The sequence below is a fragment of the Grammomys surdaster genome, unplaced genomic scaffold, assembly GCF_004785775.1.
Source record: "Grammomys surdaster isolate TR1022 unplaced genomic scaffold, NIH_TR_1.0 215, whole genome shotgun sequence".
In the NCBI taxonomy this organism is placed as follows: Eukaryota; Metazoa; Chordata; class Mammalia; order Rodentia; family Muridae; genus Grammomys; species Grammomys surdaster.
This window is the reverse complement of record NW_021604660.1, coordinates 5,577,509-5,599,316: the sequence shown is the minus strand read 5'-3', so window position 1 is coordinate 5,599,316 and position 21,808 is coordinate 5,577,509. Positions and strand designations below refer to the sequence as shown.

General features: G+C 39.8%; 1 protein-coding gene across 2 annotated transcripts in view; it reads right to left on the bottom strand.

Annotated features, from left to right (window-relative positions):
• Zup1 (zinc finger containing ubiquitin peptidase 1) overlaps positions 1 to 15,183 on the bottom strand; it is a 29,897-nt gene extending 14,714 nt beyond the window's left edge. Inside the window, exons 1-4 of one of the 2 annotated variants that reach the window (XM_028772592.1) lie at positions 15,095 to 15,183; positions 12,909 to 13,478; positions 7,514 to 7,624; positions 4,072 to 4,193 (exon numbers count right to left, since the gene is read on the bottom strand). In XM_028772592.1, coding sequence (XP_028628425.1) covers positions 4,072 to 4,193; positions 7,514 to 7,624; positions 12,909 to 13,464 — 789 coding nt within the window. In that variant the 5' untranslated portion in view covers positions 13,465 to 13,478; positions 15,095 to 15,183. The remainder of the gene's footprint in view (positions 1 to 4,071; positions 4,194 to 7,513; positions 7,625 to 12,908; positions 13,479 to 15,094) is intronic. The other variant, XM_028772593.1, reaches the window with a different exon arrangement.
• Between the last annotated feature and the right edge of the window lie 6,625 nt (positions 15,184 to 21,808).

Sequence of the window (21,808 nt, the reverse complement as noted above, 5' to 3'; positions counted from 1 at the left end):
ACAGTTAAGAGATTGGTTAAATCTCACAAGAGACTCTGCTCTTATACTTTCGAACAGTACTGTATTAAAGACCATGAGATCTTTTGAAGTCATAGAGAATATAAGGTACATTATGAAATAGTTTGTTTCTTTTTTTGTCTGTTACAGGATGTTAATTTATAGTTAAGATAGTTGCTCAGGTGTCAGACGAGATTATCTACATATAGTTTTGAATAGTACTGACACCATTAAAGACTATGGGTAGTTGGACTGAATGCCTGTCCATGATAAGATAGTCATGAGTCTATGGAGACAAGTGCTGGAAGACTATGGTTTAAAAGTGATATGTTTGGGGGCCAGAACGATGCCTGAGCAGTTAAAAGCACTGACTGCTTTTGCAGAAGTCGTGAGTTCAATTCCCAGCAACCACACAGTGGCTCACAACTACCTGTAATGAGATCTGATGCCCTCTTCTGGTGTTTCTGAAGATAGCGACATATACTTGCATGCATAAAACAAGTAAATAAATCTTTTTAAAATATGTGATTAGTTTGAGTGTCAAGGTGACAAATAGAGTTGCAATAGTACATTTTGACTGTCAAGTTGATTGTTTTTTAAATAAGCTTGAAGAACTGGTGGAATGGCTCAGTGTGTAAAAGTGTCTACCATGCAAGGCTAATGTATTGAATTAAATCTCTGAAACCCATAGTGAAAGGGCAGAACTGATTCCCCAACGTTGTTCTCTGATTTCCACATATGCTCTATGGCATTGGGCAAGAAATACATACACACAAATGTATACAAGTAATAAATAAAATAAAATCACCATGGAAACCAACCCTGGGTAATGAATATGAGAGAGCTTATATGTGAGACTGTGAAAGGATAGCTTGGTTTCTGGTAGAGCACTGGCTAGAGATGGCCGGAGACCCAACAGGTATCCCTGCGGGGGATGGCAAGCATTTCGCTAAGCTCTCAGACTCCAGGCACGCAGCCAAAGACCTCCATTGATCAGTGCCTTTCAGTCATGTAGAGCAATGTCCCTACCAGCCCCTCCACAGGTAGACAGCATGACTATAGGTCGCAGAGCCTCAAGAGATTTCCATATTAATAAGATATCTAAAGGCCAGAGGGTGTAGCCAATTAAACATTCCTTCCCAGACCCTCCTCCTTACAAACTGTATTTAACCTCAGGCCCGCCCTGAGGACACAGGATACAGCTACATCTCCTTTCTGCCATGACAATACACCTTTTAAAAACCATGGACTTCCTCGTGTCATTGGGGCCTGCCGTGGAGAACTGTAGAGGGGGCCTTCAACTCATAATGAGCTGCTGCCACCTAATCTCCAGCCTGGAGGGCTTCTCTATGTTTCAGCCACGGAGCCTTGCCAACTCAAGCAAGCTAGCCGACCCAGCCTTGACCCAGTCAAGCAAGTCACAGTGACCAAGAATCTCCTACACACAGAGTGCTGCTGGAGCTTCCCCCTCTCGTCTCTCTCTGCTGCGGGCATATGCCCACTCTGTCTCGGTCCTTCTGCGGTCCCCAGCGGCGTCTGGGAGCCCAAGGACAAAGACCACTGGTCTCCCGGTCAGCCGCTTAGACCCAGAGACCCCCAACCCAAGAGCTCTGTCCCCACAGGACTTCAGGCTGAGACCTCTCCACTCGGAGCCCCGCGGCTTCCCAGCATCCGCCAGGCACCACGTGGAGTGAACTCAGTCAAATTCCCGGCTTCTGCTTCCCAAGCCTTGGTTCCAGCAGCCTGGGGCAGCAGATACAAAGGATCCACAACTCAGCCCAGCAAGATCCACACCTGCGCACAAGCCACAGCTCTGCACTTATAGAGATTTGGTTAACTGAAGTGCAAAACCTACTTTGAATATGTACAGAGTTGGTTGGCCTTCCAGACTGAATAGAAAGGACAAAGTGTACTGAGACCTAAAACCATTTTGTTGTTTCCTTAACTGTGGATGCAGAAAAACCAGCTACCTCTTATTCTTCCTGCCATGCCTTCCCTACTGTAACAGATTGCATCCCCTCAAACTGTAAGCCAAATGAACACTCCCATTTTATGTGCTTCTTGTCAGGTATTTGATCACAGCTACAAGTATCTAACACAATAACAAACCTTTTTAAATGTTAGGGACTTTCTGTATTGTTAATATTCAAAAGGCTTTGTATATTTTTAGGGTGTTATATTTTGAACAAAAAACTACAGGTCCTGTTTGAAATACCTGTGTCTCAGACCAAGATGCTATTTTGGGAGGCTTTTGTGGAACCTGTAGGAAGTTGTGCTTTCCAGGCAAAAAGAGACCAGTAAAGATCAGGCCCAACTCCGGTCATACTATCAGCTTCCTGTTTGTTCCACTGTAATGTGAATGGCCTCTCCAATGAGTTTTCCACTATAATAGCCTGAAATTGTGAGTCCAAATAAAAAATTCCTCCCTTAAGTTGTTTCTGTAGACAAATAGGATCACAGCACTGTAAAAAACTAATATGTATGGCCAAAAAAAAAAAAAAAGACTTAGAAAAAAAAAACAATTTTTTCTTATTTGTCTGAATTCTGATATTAAAAAACATTTTGCAAATAAATAAATAACCAATAAATTTTGAGGGGTGGGAGATGCTAAATTAGATCTTCTAACACCCATTTCAAGAAAAAACAATCATGTGTAAGATGTCTGAAAAAAAAAAAAACAGAAGAAAATTGTATGTATAATACACAATACTAAAGGCTTTCAGATGTACATAAATCTGGAAACATTTTTAGATCTGTTCATAAACCCTTTATATTTGTACTATCCTGTTAATGCATACAAATGACATTAAAAATGCTATAAGCATTATCAGTACAAATAACCATAGTTCACAGATTAAAAATGAAAAGGGAGAAACATTAAAATTTTTAATGCATTAAAATCCCTCAGATGGCCGGGCGGTGGTGGCGCACGCCTTTAATCCCAGCACTTGGGAGGCAGAGGCAGGCGGATTTCTGAGTTCGAGAGTTCGAGGCTAGCCTGGTCTACAGAGTGAGTTCCAGGACAGCCAGGACTACACAGAGAAACCCTGTCTCGAAAAACCAAACCAAAAAAAAAAAAAAAAAAAATCCCTCAGATGCTGCCACTTTAGTCCAATAGATACTACTTTCACATAAGGAAAATGTGTCCTTAAACATCATAAACCACTAAACTCTGAACACTCACTAAAATTAAAAATGTCTTAATTGTATTCTTTAAAGGTACTTAAGACTAAAAAGAGATAAACAATAGCTTTAAGTAAACAGATTCTCAGTACAGTGCCCGCCCTCACATCAACCCCATGTTTGCATAGCTTTACAGGGACACTTTGCTGTCTAATAGTAGTTGTCTAATCCATGGAAAATCAATAAACACTTTCTTTTCCTTCTTCATTTAAAGACAGGAAAGAAAGAAAAACAAAAACAACAAAACCCCTGTGGGTTTCCTATGAAAACTTTTGCATAATTTATCTGAAATGATTATTCTAACATCTGAACATTGCTTTGGGGTTTTTTGTTTGTTTGTAATGTACCCCAGGTTGGTCTCAAACTCAAGAGATTCACCTTCCTCTGTCTCCCTAGTGCTAGGATTAAAGGCATGTGCCACCACAGTTAAGAATGACTACTTAATTTTTTTATTTTTATTGTGCATGCTTATGGGTGTGTAAGAGTGTGTGTGTGTGTGTGTGTGTGTATACATACAAGCATGTGCTTGTCTGGGTAACAAATAAGAATGGGATTGCCTGGAGATGGAATTACAACCAGTTATAAGCTGCCTGAAGTAGAGGCTGGAAAATGAACTCAGGTCCTTTGCCACAACAGTAAGCACTCTTAACTATTGAGCCATCTCTCCAGCTTTGGAAAATAGCTACTTTTAAATGTTTTCCCCCTAATAAATTATAAAGTACACAGATAAAAGTATGTTTTACGTAACATGGACAGACTAGTAGAAATCTTTTTTACTCTGAACCTTAGCTTTTAATAACAGAGCCATATTTATAAACCAAGGTAGACATCTCAGAACCATATTTAGGAAACAAGAACTCTATTCAATAAAACTGTTACTAATCTTTGTACCTGCAACTTCTGAAACTCTTCCCTTTCTTGTCTTGATTCTTCAGATTTCCTCTTTCTGTCTTCTTCTTGCTGAAGCTGGTGAGCTAATTCTCTATCACTACAACACTGGACTCTGTCCATGCCTATTGGAGAATAACAACCCAGATTCAGTCAGTGCATACGCTCTAGCAAGCATTTCTCATTAACTAGCTAATATGAACATCCTAACACCTTTAGGGAGTATCCACCTGCTGAGAAAGACAAAAGGTGAGAGGTTGAGTGGCCCTTGTCATTGATGTCTCTGAACACAACTAATGGAGAGAAAGAAGAAAGTAATAGAGAAAATAAAATATATATTCACAACCTCCAACTGTTTCAATACAGTTACAGTTTTTATCCAAACAAGCTGAATAATTTTATAGCATAATGCCTTGCTTTCTCTCTCCCAGTAAAACTCAGATTCTTCAGTCAATGGCTTCTGTACTGTATCTTGTTTCCTAAACTCTTTACTTGTTAGGATCCTCCAGTAAAACAGAACTGAAAGCAAGATAAGAAAACACCACTTAACAAGCTCGAGCATGCACACACATATGTACACATATACACAGAGACAGAGAGACAGAGAGAGACAGACAGACAGACAGACAGAGAACATCATTAAATATCATGAATCATACAGGAATAGATCACATAATGATGCAAATGAATAGTTCTTGATAGCCTGAGAGACAGAGAAACCAGTAGTAAGAAAGTTGAAAGTGGCAGAGCAAGTTTGGCAAAATCAGAGTTCCCAGTATGAGGTCAAAGGCTCAAATTTTCTGGTAAGGATTATCACAAGAGTCCCAGAGTCCAAAAGACAAATACCCTGGAGTATACACATCTGCAAGAGCAGCTGTAGGAAAAAGAAAAAGTCCCAATTCAGAAGGAAGAGCGAAAGTGAGTCTATCCCTTCTTCAACTTTCATGGTCCATCTAGAATCCTAGTTATATTTGATGCTATCTGTCTACACTGAATGCAGATCTTCATTCTATTTGTCAACACATGCATCAGTTTTTCTTGGAAACACCCTCAGAGACACACCCAGAAGAAACAGTTAAGGAGTCTTCCAAGTATTCCTCAATTCAGGGACAGTACAATTCACAAACCTGTTGATTTAACTCCAAAACTAACTATTCGTTCTTACAAATCTCTCAGCTGTTGTCACACCTTCCTACTTGGTTCTCCCTTCCAATCTTGGGCATATAATTTTCAACTGATTTTTAGCATTCCCTGGGACTATTTTCATTGGTTTATGGAATACCAATAAAAAGTCTATCCATAAAGTAAGACATACCAGACATTCTGCTCTGAAACGGTTACCCCTTCCACAGCATCCTCTTACAATCTTATTCAAAGGAAAATAGCTTTGCTGGCTAGTTTTATATCAACTTGATGCAAGCTAGAGTTTACACATAGACAGCCAGAGCTACATAGTGAGACTCTGTCTCAAAAAACAAGCAACAACAATAATAATGAAAGACTGAGTGTAGGCAAGTCTGTAGTGCGTTTCATAGTGACTGGTGTTGGAAGGCCCAGCCTTTGTGGGTGGTGCCACCCCTGGGCTAATGGTCCTGGGTACTCTAAGAAAGGAGACTGAACAAGCTAGGAGAAAGAAAGCAGCACTTCATGACCTCTGCTTCAGCACCTGCCTACAGGTTCCTGCCTACAGGTTCCTGCCCTGACTTCCCTCAGTGGTGAACTATTATCTGGAAATGTTTAGATAAAATAAACTGTTTCCTCCCCAGGCTGCTTGTGTTGGTAGTGTTCTATTACAGCAACAGGAACCCTAAACAACGACAATGACATGCCAACTGGGATAGACAGTAGAAGACCACTGATGTGGAATAATCTTCCATCAATGCTCTAGCAACTTTCTTCTTGTGGTTATGAGCAAAGCAGGTACATGATACATAGAGATCACGGTTATTAGTAGTAAGTCACTGAACACTAAAATCTCCCACTTTACCAGGAGTTGTCCTCATACTCCCAAATACCGACAGAGTAATAAAAATATAAACAACTTCTCTTAGAGGTTGCTTTATTTTTCAGTGGCCCTAGGAGACTCATACAAGACACTAGCCCTTCTAGAGCTCTGTATGAAGTGTTTAAATGTTATTTTAAAAAACAGACAACAGGCCCAGGAGATAGCTCAGTCAGGAAAGGGCTTACCTCACAAACATAAGGATCTAAGTTCAGTGCCCAGAACCATGGAAAACATGTGAGTGTAGTTGTGCATGATTGTAATTCCAGTATTAGGGAGGTGGAGATAGGAGCAAACCTGGGATCAGGCCTAATTGGTATACTCCAAGACAGTAAGAGACCCATCTTAAAGGAGCTGTATAGCATCCTAAGGATGACATCCAAGGTTGTCCTATGGTATTCACACTCTCACAAGCATTTACACACACATGAACACACATACAATGTGTAAAGAGGAAAAACAGAAGAAAGTCATTATTACACTGGTTATTTTAGAAGACAATGAACTGGAAACACATATTGAGACTTTTAAATAACTATTGTGAAACAATTTCCTTGAGATTGAAACATTTCATCCTGCACAGTAACTCTTTTAACAAGAAGGTAAACCAAAAAACAAACAAAAAATCTTTAGGAAGTCCCTGAAACTGACTAGATTTACTAGGCTCCTCCCTGCTAGAGTAAGTAACAAAAGCAAGCCAAGCTGCAAAGACTCTCAGACAAGCCCCTGTTGCCTAGAAGAGGTTTAGATCAACTGAGCCACTTGGAAAGAACACACTCTCTAACCACCTGAGTTGCTTACAGGCTATGCAGTGTGCTCCAGGTTTCCTAGATTTTGTGAGCTATCCCCCATGAGAGAGTGGGCCTTGGTGATACAGCTGTGTAAGTAACCCCTCACCTATAAGTGATGCAAATAAAACGCATCAATTCACCAAAAAGTGGACTTTGGTAACACCAGTACTTTGGTCTATCATGGGTTCCCTATTTGGGGTAAGTAGATGTGTGTGTGCTGTATCTCCCCCGGAATCATTTTGTCACACAACAGTTATAAGGTCCACATAAATTCACAGTTTTTAAAATTGGCAGCTTCTTAGTTCAAAAATTTTGTTGGCTAAATGTTAACTTTGTTACTTTAAACAAATGAAAAAATGGCCTCGACTTGTCAATGAAAACTTTAGAAGGGCACACAGTTTAAAAAGTACTGTCTTAAATGAGGAGTCCTCTACATGTTGGAGCAAAACACAGGATATATAACCTTCACTTGGATGTTGTCTCCACTTTCCAACTTTTCTGCAAAACAACTTCAAGGAAAGCAGTGCAACTACATGAAGAATCATCTAAAGAGCCAATTTACTTTTAAATGGTATGACTTTATTCATGGTATTAACCTGAGAGATGTGTATTCTAGGAAGCAAAAATTGAAATATTTTAGACATAAACATACCTTGTTGAAAGCTGCTTTCTTCTAAATGTAAGTCTACATGTTCTTGGAGAATATGGTAATTTGTACAGACAAGTCCACACATGGGACAGTCATAGAGTGGTTGATGACAATCTGTAATAGAAACAAAGGTAGGATAGTTTAATTTGCTGGATTTTTAGACTTTTCACCCATGCCAAGGACTACCAACTTTATGAGTAAAATGCTTTTGTAGTTAGCATTAAACATTATCACCAGGCATAGTGGTACACACTTCTAATCACACCTCTCAGGAGGCAGAGACAATCAGATTTCTGTGAATTAAAGTCAGCCTTGTCTGACATCAATTTGTAGGCCAGCCAAGGCTATACGGAGATCCTGCCCCAATAAATAAATAAACCAAACACATCAAAAACTTTCTACTACTTTCTACTCTTGTTTTAAAAATAAAAGCTCTTTATAATTGGATTTAAAAGCTACTTCTCTGGGGGCCAGTGAGATTGGTGAGTAGATAATGGGGCTTTTCATTAAGCCTAATGACCTGAGCTTGATATCTGGGGCACACACTGTGACGAAAGCAACTCACAAATGTCACCCTCTGACCTCCACATGTGTGCTATGGCAAAAATACAACAGATGCAAAATAAATACATGTAACTTTAAGGTTGATACTTATACTAATTTCACAATATTGTTTGAAAACTGGTGATGCTTATGTCAGCCTCGGATGATGAGTAGGGTAGATGGTGATAGCTAATCTGTAAGACTTAGGTTTTTGGTAATAAAATAGAGTATGCAGTGATGTAAGGCACAATGGGTTAACATCTAATTTTTTAAAATGAATAAAATTACTTTTCTGAGAAAAAATGAGAGAATGGGTAATAGTATAGCTCTCTCTTACTACTCTATAATAAGAAAATAATAAACATTCACAACAGTGGTTTAAATAAGCCAGGTAGAAAGGAAAACTAAAACAAAGTGGGTACGAGTCTGGATAGAGAGTCTGGGAGCTAAATTCCCAGTATTCACCATGCAAAGTAGTCAGACACTGAACCCAAGTGTCCAGCACGAAGTTCAGCTCTGAAGTCATAATGCCTTTTGGGAACAGGAGATTAAAGAGATGATTCCAACAGGCAAGCCCAGAACAGGAACCTAGCAAGACTACAGCCAAGTAATAACAGTTCTAGAAGAGGTGCTCACAATTATATATATACACAGAAAGAAAGCACTAAGCAACTTATACATATAAGGCCTAGTCTGACATGGATACAAAAATGGCATGATGAAGGAACCATAAAGCTTCAGTGGGAAAGGATAATATAAAAAACTTTTGTAATAGATGAACAGTAAAATATCTACTGCCGAGAAAGGCAGTTCAGAACAGACTAAGTATTCGCTAACACATGCCTGCAATCCCAGCAACTACTTAGTATGCTGAGGCAGGAGATCAGAGTTCAGTACCAGCTTGAGCTACACAGTCAGACCATATTTCTAAACTAATTTAATAAAAACAGGAAAGCTAATCATATCTACTAAATCTAAAAGGATGGGTGTGCTTTTACTTAGTAATTGAATCTTTGGGAATTTATTTAAAACTATTAAAATATCAATAATTTGAATTATATGTTAAGAACACATATTATTACTGTTTAATAATACATACACACAGTTTCCAAAAATACTGCAAACTGAAGAAGCTAATGGGAAGCTGTAAAGGACTCTAACCTAATGTGCATAAAGTCGAGTAGAGTACTAAATTGAAACAAAAGAGAGAGCTGAATCTTTGCAAACATGTTCCAAAACAGCACTAAGATTTAAGAGTGGCTTCCATAAGCAGTGCTCTAGGGTATGAGAGGTCTCAGAGCCAGTGCCCAGAACTCTTTGCTTCTCCTTCTGGTCATTATATTACAACAGACGAAGCCCTCATTACTTCGAGTTTGAATTCACCATTAGCCTCTTAACATTTATCTTAGGTGCCTCCTTCAGATCTGCCTATACCATCTTTTGCCACCAGAAGTCTCCCAGGTTAGCCATCCCTGTTCAATGGACTCATTCAAGGCTGACATAAGCACCAACACCATCAATGACTCAGTAGCCAGCATCTGAGTCTTAGCACTGTTTAACAGTAGACATTCCTTTCATTACTCTGATGCAAGTTATCACCCTTTCTCATTCTCCATCTCCTCCTGCCTCAAGACCCCGTCAGCTGCAAGGTAACCTTGAGTTTTCTCTGTATACTCTTCTTCTTATGTTAACAGGCTCTGGTTGGCCCCATTTACTAACACAGAACGGATTTCCACTTCCACATTTCATAGTCCCAAGTAAAAAACATGTCTCTTTCTACTCCCTTTCAGACCACTGTTCTTCCTTCTTCAAAAGCCCCACTGCTCTGCTAGTTTTTTTCTCTACACTATGGATCTATAAGCTTCATTAGCTAATTTTCTCTTAAATACTAGAAACCTATTTTCATTTACTTAAAATGTTGATATAAATGGGTGCTTATCTTCACCCCATTAATCGTTCCTTTACTCCAATTTAAGCCAACAGTGTAATTATGTCCCTCACGTATCAGAATCTGTCAACCTCTGAAGTCCATCCAAACCATCCCTGTTCTACTTATCTTTAGCCTTCTACCTCACCACTAGTGATTATTCCACTCTGGTCACTGGCCTGACTACAATTTGCTATATGAAATATATACATAGGCACTATACTTCTCACTATTCATCTCTCATTTTCCTGTGCCTAAAAGTTAATTAAATTGAGATGATCACTCTATTCATGACAACCAGGTTGTTTTTCATGCCAAACCCCTTAGTGGCTGAGAATCAGTGTACCATCACAGGAAATGTCTGCTGTCTTCATCAGTGGTGGCTCCTGTTTTGGTTCATGCAGTTTTCCTGTGTAGTGAGTAATGAATCATCTACAGAGATTATTCAACCAAATCAATGGACAACTATCAAAATAAAAGTTGCACAAGACTAAACACCTTAACTATATGTGAAGGTTAACAATGCTTCTATAAATTTGCAAAAGTTAATTAAATGAAAAAACAAGTATAATGAAAAATGTGAGAAATCTTTATAGAGTGGTGTAAGTGATAACCTGAATTAATTTGAAAATGGGTGATAACTTAAGATCAAACAACAGTTTATAGAATTCTCATGAAACTTAACTAAATGGTCCTAAAAATTAAGCAAAAAATAAAAATTAAAAAAAATAATGAAGGACTAGAGAGATGTCTCAGCTCTTCTAGAAGACCACAGGGACTCAATGAATACTTGCGCGCACGCGCACACACACACACACCCCAATAATGAAAACAAAACCTTAAAAATAAAATGAGTACTTAAGGAAATGATAAAAAGGTCATAGAACTGTCATCTCTAATATTGATGACATGTTACAAAATTACAATTATTAAAATAGCAAAATAGTAAGGAATATTTGAGTAATTAGGAGCTGGAAGATCAGAAACTGACTCATACAGATACAATAACTTAAAAGTCATATGAATCAATAATTTTTACATTCCTAATTCTCACGATATACACTACATACAATACATACATAACCCAAACATAACAATCTGTAGAAGAATGTAAGCTGATATTTTATGACTGTGGAGGAAAAATTGCCACTGTAGGCGATATATAGAAACCAATGACAAAGCAAATTTAAACCCTCCAAAAATAAATGGGTATGCAAAAGTGGTGGATAATCACTTAAGTCAAGGATTACTACTGAGAATATATGTTCAAAGCAACTGAATAAGATATATCAAAAAATAAAAGAATACAAACATATAAAATATAAAAGAATGCACAAAAGAATATACATTGCAATAGAAGAAATCAACTAAAATTATTGATAATCATGGAAATATATTTAAAAAGAATACACACTGACTTTAGGCCTTTTCCAAGGCTATTTGTAATTTTTTTTTTTTGCAAAACTTAATTCAAAGAAGTCATAGTTATAAGTGCAAAATGCAAAACTCTAAAACCTTTTAGAAACTGGCAGTGAGTTTTCAAATACAACCGTAAAAGATCTATATGGAAGAAATTAAAATAAAATTCATTAAAATTAAAATGTTTATTTTGTAAAACTAGTTAAAATTAAAATACAAGTCATATACATACACAGGGAGAAAACACTTTCAATGTACTTATAGGATAAAAGACTTACATCTAGACATGTGTGATGGCACACACCTTTAACCATAGCACTCCGGAGGCAGAGGCAGGTGGACCTTGTTGAGTTTGAAGCTATCCTGGTCTGCATAGGGAGTTCCAGGCCAACCAGGGCTACAAAGAGAGGCCCTGTATGAAAAACAAATAAGAAACCCTTATATCCAAAATACAAGAAGCCCCCTAAAGCTTAACGATAAGAAAATGACTTAATATCCTCAACCTATATAGCCAGCAACAAAGTCTCAAAACATAAGATAAGACGCTGCTGAGATGGCCCAGCAGCTAAGAACACTTGCTGCTCTTGCAGAGAACCCAGGATCAGTTCCAGTAATTTCAGTTCTGGCCTCCCTGGGCAGCAGGCATGACGTCCACATAATGTACTACATATGTAAGTATGTAAGCAAGGCAACACTCTAGTGCACGTAACAATAAAGACAAAAACAAAACTGAAAGAGCTGAAAGGAAAAATACACAAAATTACAATTGTAAACGAGAATTCCAACAATGTCATAAAACCCCACAAAACAACTAGATGGAAAATAACCACTGGAAATAGATGTGAACATAAACAGGATCCAAGTGATGAGTACTGAATGATACTCAAGAAAACAGAACACATTTTTCAGAGACTCATAAAACATGAATCAAGATAGACCGTATCTCTATCTCCAGCTATAGGTCTCAGCAATTCCAAAAGGCTCAGAATCAGTATGTTTTGTTAAACACCATGGAGTGCAAACTAGAATTCATTAACACAAACCCAGAGAAATATCCTGGGCTAGTGAGAGTACAAATGTTCTCTTGAAACTAGAAACATTCCAAAACTGCTCTTAACTTAGCTAAAACATATATCTGCATCAAAATTCTTATAATTTATTTTTTCATTGCAATGATAGCAAGTGAAAAATACCATGAACGTAAATTGAATCTTAAAAGCATAATTAACAAGCCAACTCTTTGGATACTACATATTAAACTGAGACTACTGCATTTATAACAATTGAAATAAGCCAGGCAGTGGTAGCGCACGCCTTTAATCCCAGCACTTGGGAGGCAGAGGCAGGCAGATTTCTGAGTTCGAGGCCAGCCTGGTCTACAGAATGAGTTCCAGGACAGCCAGGACTACACAGAGAAACCCTGTCTTAAAAAAGACCAAAAAAAAACAAAAAAAAAAAAACAAAAACAAAGCAAAAACCCAAACAAGTGAAATAAATTGAGCACTTTACCTTCTAATGGACTTCCTAAAAGACTGGCATGTTTTGTTTTCACATGAATTTCCATATCTTGACTACACCCCTCAATTTTTCCACAAAATGGACATTCAGGAGGACTGTATGTTGTTTCATAAATTGATCCTTGGGCCTCAGATAATCCAGACTGCTTTTCTCTGCTCTTCTGGTACTTTGTAGATTCAGTTATGTTCTCTGTATAAAAAGCTTCGTGTTTTAAAGTCCTATCTTTAGGAAGGCTTTCAGATGACTCTCTTGGAAAGTTAGATGCACAAGCTGAATGAACGCCTGAAGAAACTTCCACTGGACTCTGCAGGTTGGTGTTCTTGCAGTCTGAATTTTCATATTGCACTGCAGCTAGATTCTTAAAGTTTTTTTCGGGTGTATGTTGTTCAAAATGAGCAGTTTCAATATGAAAACACATTTCGTTGTAATTTATACCTGACAACTTGCAAAATGGACAGATAATTTCATTTTCCATGTGAACAATTAGGTGAGCTTTCATGTCTGGTTCTGAGGTTACAGTTTCACCACATATGTCACAGGAAAGCATGGTGGGGCATGGACCTAGAACAGTAGTAAAACAAAATTGTAAGTCAGAGTTGAAGAAAACCACATTTCATAAAATGATTTGGGACTCTTCTGTGGAGTATTTAGAGCTAATAAGCTTTGGCAAAGAAATAGTCAATGTACTTATCATTCCTTAAATATACACACTTATTTATAAGTTCTAAGAAAGCCTAACTACAGGTTAAGCATTCCTGATCCAAAAGTTTAAACTCTATATACTCCAAAATCCAAAACTTCTGAGCTGACATGTCACAAGTGGATCTATGCCTGATCTTATGTAATGGAAGACAGTCAAAACGCTGGCACACTGAAAATATGAACACACATGGATATATATATATATATATATATATATATATATATATATATATTATACATGACACAAGCAAACTTCATATTTAGCATTGTATTCCTAAATATTCTAGATAGAGGATATTGAACCTGTGCCTGAATGTCAAGATATCAGAGGTAAAAAAAAATTTATTAGTAAAACATTTCAACAAGGCACGATGATACACCCTTTTAATCTCAGCACTCCTGAGGCAGATGCCAGGTGGAGCTGTTAGTTGCTGGCCAGCCTGATCTACATAGCTGAGTTTCAAACCATTCACGGCTGCATAATAAGTCTCCATCTCAAAAACAGTAATACAAGGTATTTCATCCAAGGGGTAGAAAAAAAAGTATATTTAAAAAGTTGTCCATGTAAGATAAAGTAAAACAGAAGTCTACTGTTGATCAACATATTTACTTCCATGTAGTATGAGGAGGGTAAATGAACCTTAGTTCACTTCAGGGCTTTATATGTGTCAAACTTAATACCACTGCTCTGGGTTTACATACATGGAAAACCCTGGATCAGACAGGTCACTACAGCCAGATAATGATGGAAGGTAAACACCACAGAGTTCAAAAGTTAAAAGCTGAGTGCTGTAGGAAAACAGCACTTACTGCCAGAGTCTAAGAACCTGGGTTATAGACACTGGTTTCATTATGTTACCTGACAGCTCATCCCATTAAAGTTCACTATCAAACGAGTTATGAGACAGTAGATTTGATGAGCTAATGGGATATAGACTACTTACAGGGAGGTGCTAAAACAAAACAAAACCTTTTAAAGCAATTACAAAGTCTTCCCCTAGACTACCACCCGCTGTCACGTATTTTAGTAATAAAAAAGAAAAAGGAAGACAACTATTCCCTTCATCTAAATTCAGCTTTACAAAATCTACATTTTCCTTTTTCTCGTTTCTCTTCAAGCAAGTAAAAATAAGTTTCTGTTTCTAGAAGGAAGTTTCTTGATAACCAGTTTCGTCTCTTCCAAGGACTGGGGCACTGCAGAAAAAGGATACACTGCAAATGAGGGGGGACCTTCGAAGGGCTAGCCTGGGTACGGGATGGCGAAGGCGGTAAGGCCCAAATCTGACAAAGTACTGCGCCAACGTCGCACCGGTGGGGCGCAGAGAACCAGACCTGCCGCCACCCGGAGCCGGCCCGAAGACCCGGACCCACGGCTAGACCGCCGCTCCTCCCCACTGCGAGAGCCAGCCACTGCCCGCAAGCGCGCCCCACACAGCCCGCTCGATCGCCACGGGCCAGGCCTCCCGAGACTCTACCCCGCTGCGAAGAGAACCCCGGCCTCCGAGAGCCCTCCGCAGTACCGCAGTCACAACAGCCCTTCCTCACTGGCCCGGGTGGGGCGAGATCCCAGCATGCCCCGCTGCAGATCCGTCTGAGTTGAGATGCATTCTGGGATTTGTGAGGGAGTTTTGCAACTTTCGCTAGCGAGTCCGAGCATCACCGCCCCTCCCATGCTCCAGTCGCAGTTTCCACTCCAGATTCGCTAAAACTGTAACTCTGAGTACATTTCTACGTCCAATCCTGCCTCAAACAGGTGTTCCTGTTTACTCAGTGTCTGTGCTCTAAATCAAGTACTGCAGGTTAATTAAGCCAAGTTCCTTTGTCAATGTTACAAAATTGCTTATCCTGTGTTAACAGTCTGTGTTTCTCCCTCTCTGGGGGATTGATCTATGAGGCAGCTACTGAAGTATTGAAATATGAGGATGACAATCTGACAAGTATAATATTTTGAAATGATGGGGTATCGTTGAACGTGGTACATGGAGCAAATATATTTTTTTGCTTCTCATTCTACTAAAGGAAAGTAAAAATACAAAATTATAAGTCATTGTGAGAGTGAAGATATTCTTACAGAACATTTCAAGCTAGAAAATGAGCACATTAGTAGTCACCCATTAGCTACGAAGCCAACAACAACAAAGTCGTTTCTCCAAAGGTATAAAAAGTCTGTATTCTCCAGAAAACAGAACTTTGTGGAATGTCTAAACAAGGGGTAACTAAAACTCAGCTTCCAGATTTCCTTCATCACCAGCTTCCCCCGTGACTTAACTTTCCCCCCCCCCCCCCCCAAGACAGGATTAGTTAATGAAGAAAGCTGAAGTGGCCATTTTCTGTAACCAGGTGTGATGTCCTGTTCCCAGGAACCTCAGAAGACATCTTATAATATACAAAGAGAGTTTTTATCATGGGAGCCCGGACCTGGTTTGCTGTAATTCCTGCTGCGCAGGTTAGGAGAGTGACCCCTAAGTCTAGGGGTTTGAGGTATATATAGGATGCATAAACTGGGGCTCTCAACCCCTGGCGTTACATGATTGGGTAGGGGAAAAGGAATGCCATCCTACAAACCTGATAGCATTTGTTCAGACTGGAAGGCGGAATTGCGCAGCTGGAAAAAGACCTTTTTGACCCGAAAAGAAATAACTTATTCAGCTATCAGAGACTAGCGTGTTTTTATAACTCGGTCACAGCTGCTTGAGAAGACTTAATTGCTCAAGAGTGGGCTTTATCACTTCAAGGATACTAACTCCTGCCTCCTTCAAAGGTCGGAGCCGTCTGCGCTGGGAGAGTGCTGTAACGAAAGAAGGATCACAATATTCGGGCGCCAGATTGGGCTCTCTTTTGTCTATCCTTTTCAAAGGCATCTATGTTGGGGAAAAGGGGTCAGAGGATAGTAACTGCTCTGGCTCCGCGCAGGGACAGGAGAGTGCAGATTTGATGCGCAGAGATTGTTGCAGGTTTCCGGTGGAGGACAGGAACACCAATCCAGCTTCAAAACCTGCTACCTACAACCTGCGTGTAAAACGTGCTGCAGCAAAAGTGACACAGAATTTAAGGGAGTGGGCAACCAATGACTGGTCTAATTTCAGGTCTAGGCCACGAGAGGGAGCACATTCCCGAAACTGCCTGGATGACCAAGAAACACATGCTGGATAGCCCATGGACGTATGATAGATTAAAAAAATAATAATAATAAATAAAAATAAAAAACTACTAATGATATTCTGCTATACTCATAGGTCGGTGCCTAGCCCAATCATCATCTGAGAGGCGTCCTCTGACAGCTGATGGGAGCAGATGCAGAGACCTACAGCCAAACATTAGGCTGAAAAAGAGCCCAAATTGGAGATCTCTATCTGGTCCCTCCCCTTGGAGCTTGGGGAAGTCCTTGGAAGAGGTGGGAAGAAGAATTGTAGAAACCAGAGAGGCTGAAGATGCCAAGTGAACATGGGCCTCAGAATCAACTAAGCTAGGCTCATAGGAGCTCACAGAGACTGGAGAGGCAATCACTGAGCCTACATGGATCTGTGCTAGGTCCTCTACATGTATGTTATGGTTGTTAGCTTGGTGTTTTTGTGGCACTTCTAACAGTGGGAAAATAGCTAAAACTCCCCCCTCCAGATTTGCTCCATTGCCAGTATACCATATGACTCATCTTTCTCTCCAATACAGGATTAGTGAGGAAAATGACCTATAGACACAAGGAACTCAGCCACGAATGGGCAAGGTTGGTGTCAAGGTGTTGGAGTGAAAATAGGAAGTAGAAAAAGGCAAATATTTAACTAAAAATAATCAAAAGCTTTGAGTTTGAGGTTCAAGGAGGACTCTGAGCCCGGTGGGATACGAATTATATTGGGTTATTAAGGCTACAGACAGGCAGCAGCAGCACAGATTCTCTGAGTAAAGTGCAGGTCTTTGGACCCAAACAGGAGTCCCTTACAGGTTTCAAGGAAAGGGTGGTTGGTAGGAGAGTTTTTAAACTTTCTCTTGGCCCATGGCTGGCCATTTCTAGGGTAATAAGAGAGTGGTGAGATGTTTTATTAGGGTTTCAACTGCTGTGGGAGGAAAAAAACACAAACAAAAGCAATTTGGGGAAAAATGTTATTTCAGCTTATGACTCTTAGGTCACATTCTATCACTGATAGAAGTCAGAGGCAGGATCAGAAGCAGAAACCATGGAGACTTGCTTATGGCTCCTTGTGGGTTGCTCAGTTTGCTTTCTTGTATGACTAAAGACCACCTGCCCAAGGTTGGCACCACCCACAATAGACTGGGACCCACCTGACACTCTTTAATTGTTTTGTTTTTGTTTTTGTTTTTGTTTTTTTTTTTTTTTTGGTTTTTTGAGACAGGGTTTCTCTGTGTAGTTCTGGCTGTCCTGGAACTCACCCTGTAGACCAGGTTGTCCTCGAACTCAGAAATCCGCCTGTCTCTGCCTCCCAAGTGCTGGGATTAAAGGCATGTGCCACCACTGCCCGGCCACTCTTTAATTGTTAATCGAGAAAATGCTCAGTGCCTCACAGGCTTGCCGCTTGCCCACAGACTGTCTGATGAGGGCATTTTTTTCTTTCTTTTTTTTCTTTTCATATTAAAATTATTGAAAGGATTGCTTTTATTTTTATTAATTATTTTATTCATTTATATTTCAAATGATATCCCCCTTCTCGTTTACCCCTCTACAAACCCCCATCCCATTCCCTCTTACCTCTTCCCCTTTGCCTCTATGAGGGTGCTCCTCCACCTGTTCACCCACTCCAGCCTCACTGCTGGGGCATCAAGCCTCTCTCCCCTCCCACTGATGTCAGATAAGGCCATCCTCTGTTACATATGTATCTGGAGTCCTGATTTCCACTATGTATATTTTTTGGTTAATAGTTTAGTCCCTGGGAGGTCTGGGTAGTCCAGTTCGTTAATATTGTTCCTCTTATGGGATTACAATCTCCTCCAGCTCCCTCAGTCCTTTGCCTAGCTCTTCCAATGAGGTCCCCAGGCTCAATCCAATGGTTAGCTGTGAGCATCTGCATCTGTATTGATCAGGTGCTGGTAGAAGCATTCAGGGAACAGCCATATCAGGCTACTGTCAGCAACTGTATCTTGGCATCAGCAATGATATGGGAGTTTGGTATCTGCAGATGGGATCGACCCCTTGGTGCGGCAGTCTGTGGATGACCTTTCCGTTGTCTCTGTCCCATTTTTTGTCTCTGTCTTTCCTTTGGACACGAATATTTTTGGGTTAAAAATTTTGAAATTCTGCCGGGCGGTGGTGGCGCACGCCTTTAATCCCAGCACTTGGGAGGCAGAGGCAGGCGGATTTCTGAGTTCGAGAGTTCGAGGCTAGCCTGGTCTTCAGAGTGAGTTCCAGGACAGCCAGGGCTACTCAGAGAAACCCTGTCTCGAAAAACCAAAAAAAAAAAAAAAATTTTGAAATTCGTGGGGAAGGTGGCACCGTCCCTCAAGTGGGAACTCTGCCTATCTACTGGAGGTGGTCTCTACAGGCTGTCTCTCCTCTTTGTTGGGTATTTTGGATAAAGTCATCTACATTGGCTCTTGGGAGCCTCTGCTACCCTGGGGTCTGAGAATTTCTAGTGGCTACCCCCAGTTCTCCATCCTCCTCTGCTACATGTTTCTATTCATTTTTCTGACCCTCTGTACATCTCTCCTGTCCCTTCCAATACCTGTTCCTGTCCCCCCTTTCCCCCTTCCCCTCCTCGCTCCCCCTGAGGTCCCTCCCTCCCTCCATCTACCTTCTGTGATTATGTTGTTCTCCATTCTATGTAGGATTAAAGCATCTACACTTTGTTCTTCCTTCTTCTTAAGCTTCATATAGTCTGTGAGTTGTATCATGGGTATTCCGAACTTTTGGGATAAAATGCACTTATCAGTGAGTGGATACTATGTGTGTTCTTTTGTGTCTGGGTTACCTCACTCAGGATGATATTTTCTAGTTCCATCCATTTGCCTGCAAATCTCATGAAGTCATTGTTTTTAATAGCTGAGTAGTACTCCATTGTGTAAATGTACCACAATTTCTGTATCCATTCTTCTTTTGAGGGACATCTGGGTTGTTCCCAGCTTCTGGTTATTATAAACAAAGGGGAGCATCTTTTGGGAATGTGCCCAGTTTTGGTATAGCTGGGTCTTCAGAAAGAACCATTTCCAATTTTCTGAGGAACTATCAGATTGATTTCCAAAGTGGTTTTACCAGCTTACAGTTCCACCAGCAATGGAAGAGTGTTCCTCTTTCTCCACATCCTCACCAGCATCTGTTTTCACCTCTGTTTTTGATCTTAGCCATTCTGAATAGTGTGTGATGATGGAATCTCAGGATCATTTTGATTTGCATTTCCCTGATGACTAAAGACATTGAACATTCCTTTAAGTGCTTCTCAGCCATTCAAGATTCCTCAGTTGAGAATTCTTTGTTTAGCTCTGTACCCCATTTTTAATAGGGTCATTTGGTTCTCTGGAGTCTAACTTCTTGAGTTCTTTGTATATTTTGAATGTTAGCCCTCTACCAAACATAGGGTTGGTAAAGATATTTTCCAAATTTGTCGGTTGCTGTTTTGTCCTATTGACAGTGTCCTTTGCTTTACAGAAACTTTTCAACTTTATGAAGTCCCATTTATCAATTGTTAATCTTAGAGCATAAGCCACTGGTGTTCTGTTAAGGAAATTTTCTCCCTTGTCATGTGTTCGAGGTTCTTTCCCACTTTCTCTTCTGTTAAATTCAGTATATCTGGTTTTATGTGGAGGTTCTTAATCAATTAGGTTTGAGCTTTGTACAAGGAAATAAAAATGAATCAATTTGCATTCTTCTACATCCAGACCAACAGTTGAATCAGCACCATTTTTGTTGAAAATGCTGTATTTTTTTTTTCCCTTACTGGATGGTTTTGGCTTCTTTGTCAAAGATCAAGTGACCATAGGTGCATGGATTCATTTCAGGTTCTTCAATTCTATTCCATTGATCTACCTGCCTGTCTCTGTACCAGTGCCATGTGGTTTTTATCATTATTGCTCTATAGCACAGCTTGAGGTCAGGGATAGTGATTCACCCAGAAGTTATTTTACTGTTGAGAATAGGGTTTTGCTATCCTAATGTTTTTTGTTATTCCAGGTGAGTTTGAGAATTATTCTTTCTATTTCTGTGAAGAATTGATTTGGAATTTTGATGAGGATTGCATCGAATCTGAAGATTGTTTTTGGTAGGATGGCCATTTTTACTATGTTAATCCTGCCGATCCATAAGCATGAAAGATCTTTCTATCTTCGAAAGTCTTCTTTAATTTCTTTCTTCAGAGACTTGAAGTTCTTGTCATACAGATCTTTCACTTACTTGGTTAGAACCACACCAAGGTATTTTATATTATTTGGGACTATTGTGAAGGGTGTTCTTTCCCTAGTTTATCCTTTCAGTAGAGGAAACCTTCTGATTTATTTGAGTTAATTTTGTATCCAGCCATTTTGCTGGAGTTGTTTATCAGCCGTTGTAGTTCTTTGGTGTTTTTTTAGGGGTAGCTTGTGTATACTCTCTTATCATCTGCAAATAGTGACATCCTAACTAGCCAGGGCAATTAGGCAACAAAAGGAGATCAAAACGAATTAGAAAGGAGGGCATTTTTTTCAATTGAAGTTCCTTCTTTCCTAATGACTCTCTCTTGTGTAAAATTGACATACAACTAACTAGAATGTCAGTTTAAGGTATGACAGTGATGCACAACCATTTCTCCTGTTTAGACACTGTTTTAAGTTCATACAACAGAGATGGCAGGAATCTAGAGAAACATGTTACTTGGGTTCTACAAACAAAACTAGTTTCTAGGATTGTCACAGTTCAGGCAGAGTGGAGGAACTTTGCAAAATACCATGGTTATGGCTACCAATGGATCCCATAACCTGACTATCCCTTCTCATCTTAAGACCTGATGTGTGTCTCCAAGGCAAGAGATTGAAAATTCCTCCCCTGACACAAAATAAGGGAAGAAGTGAGAAAGGAAGAAAGGGGAAAAAGATTTGGAGAAAGGGAGGGAAGGGCATTGCATGTAATTTTAAAATCCATGCTACCACCTTTTCTGGGAGCTCAGCAACTTTAGAAAGGAAGATAAAGGGAAACAGCAACCTGTCAAGTTCATCTCTGGAGTCCTGACTTGAGGTAGTGTTTAAAGACAAGGCAAGAAATACTCATGACTCAG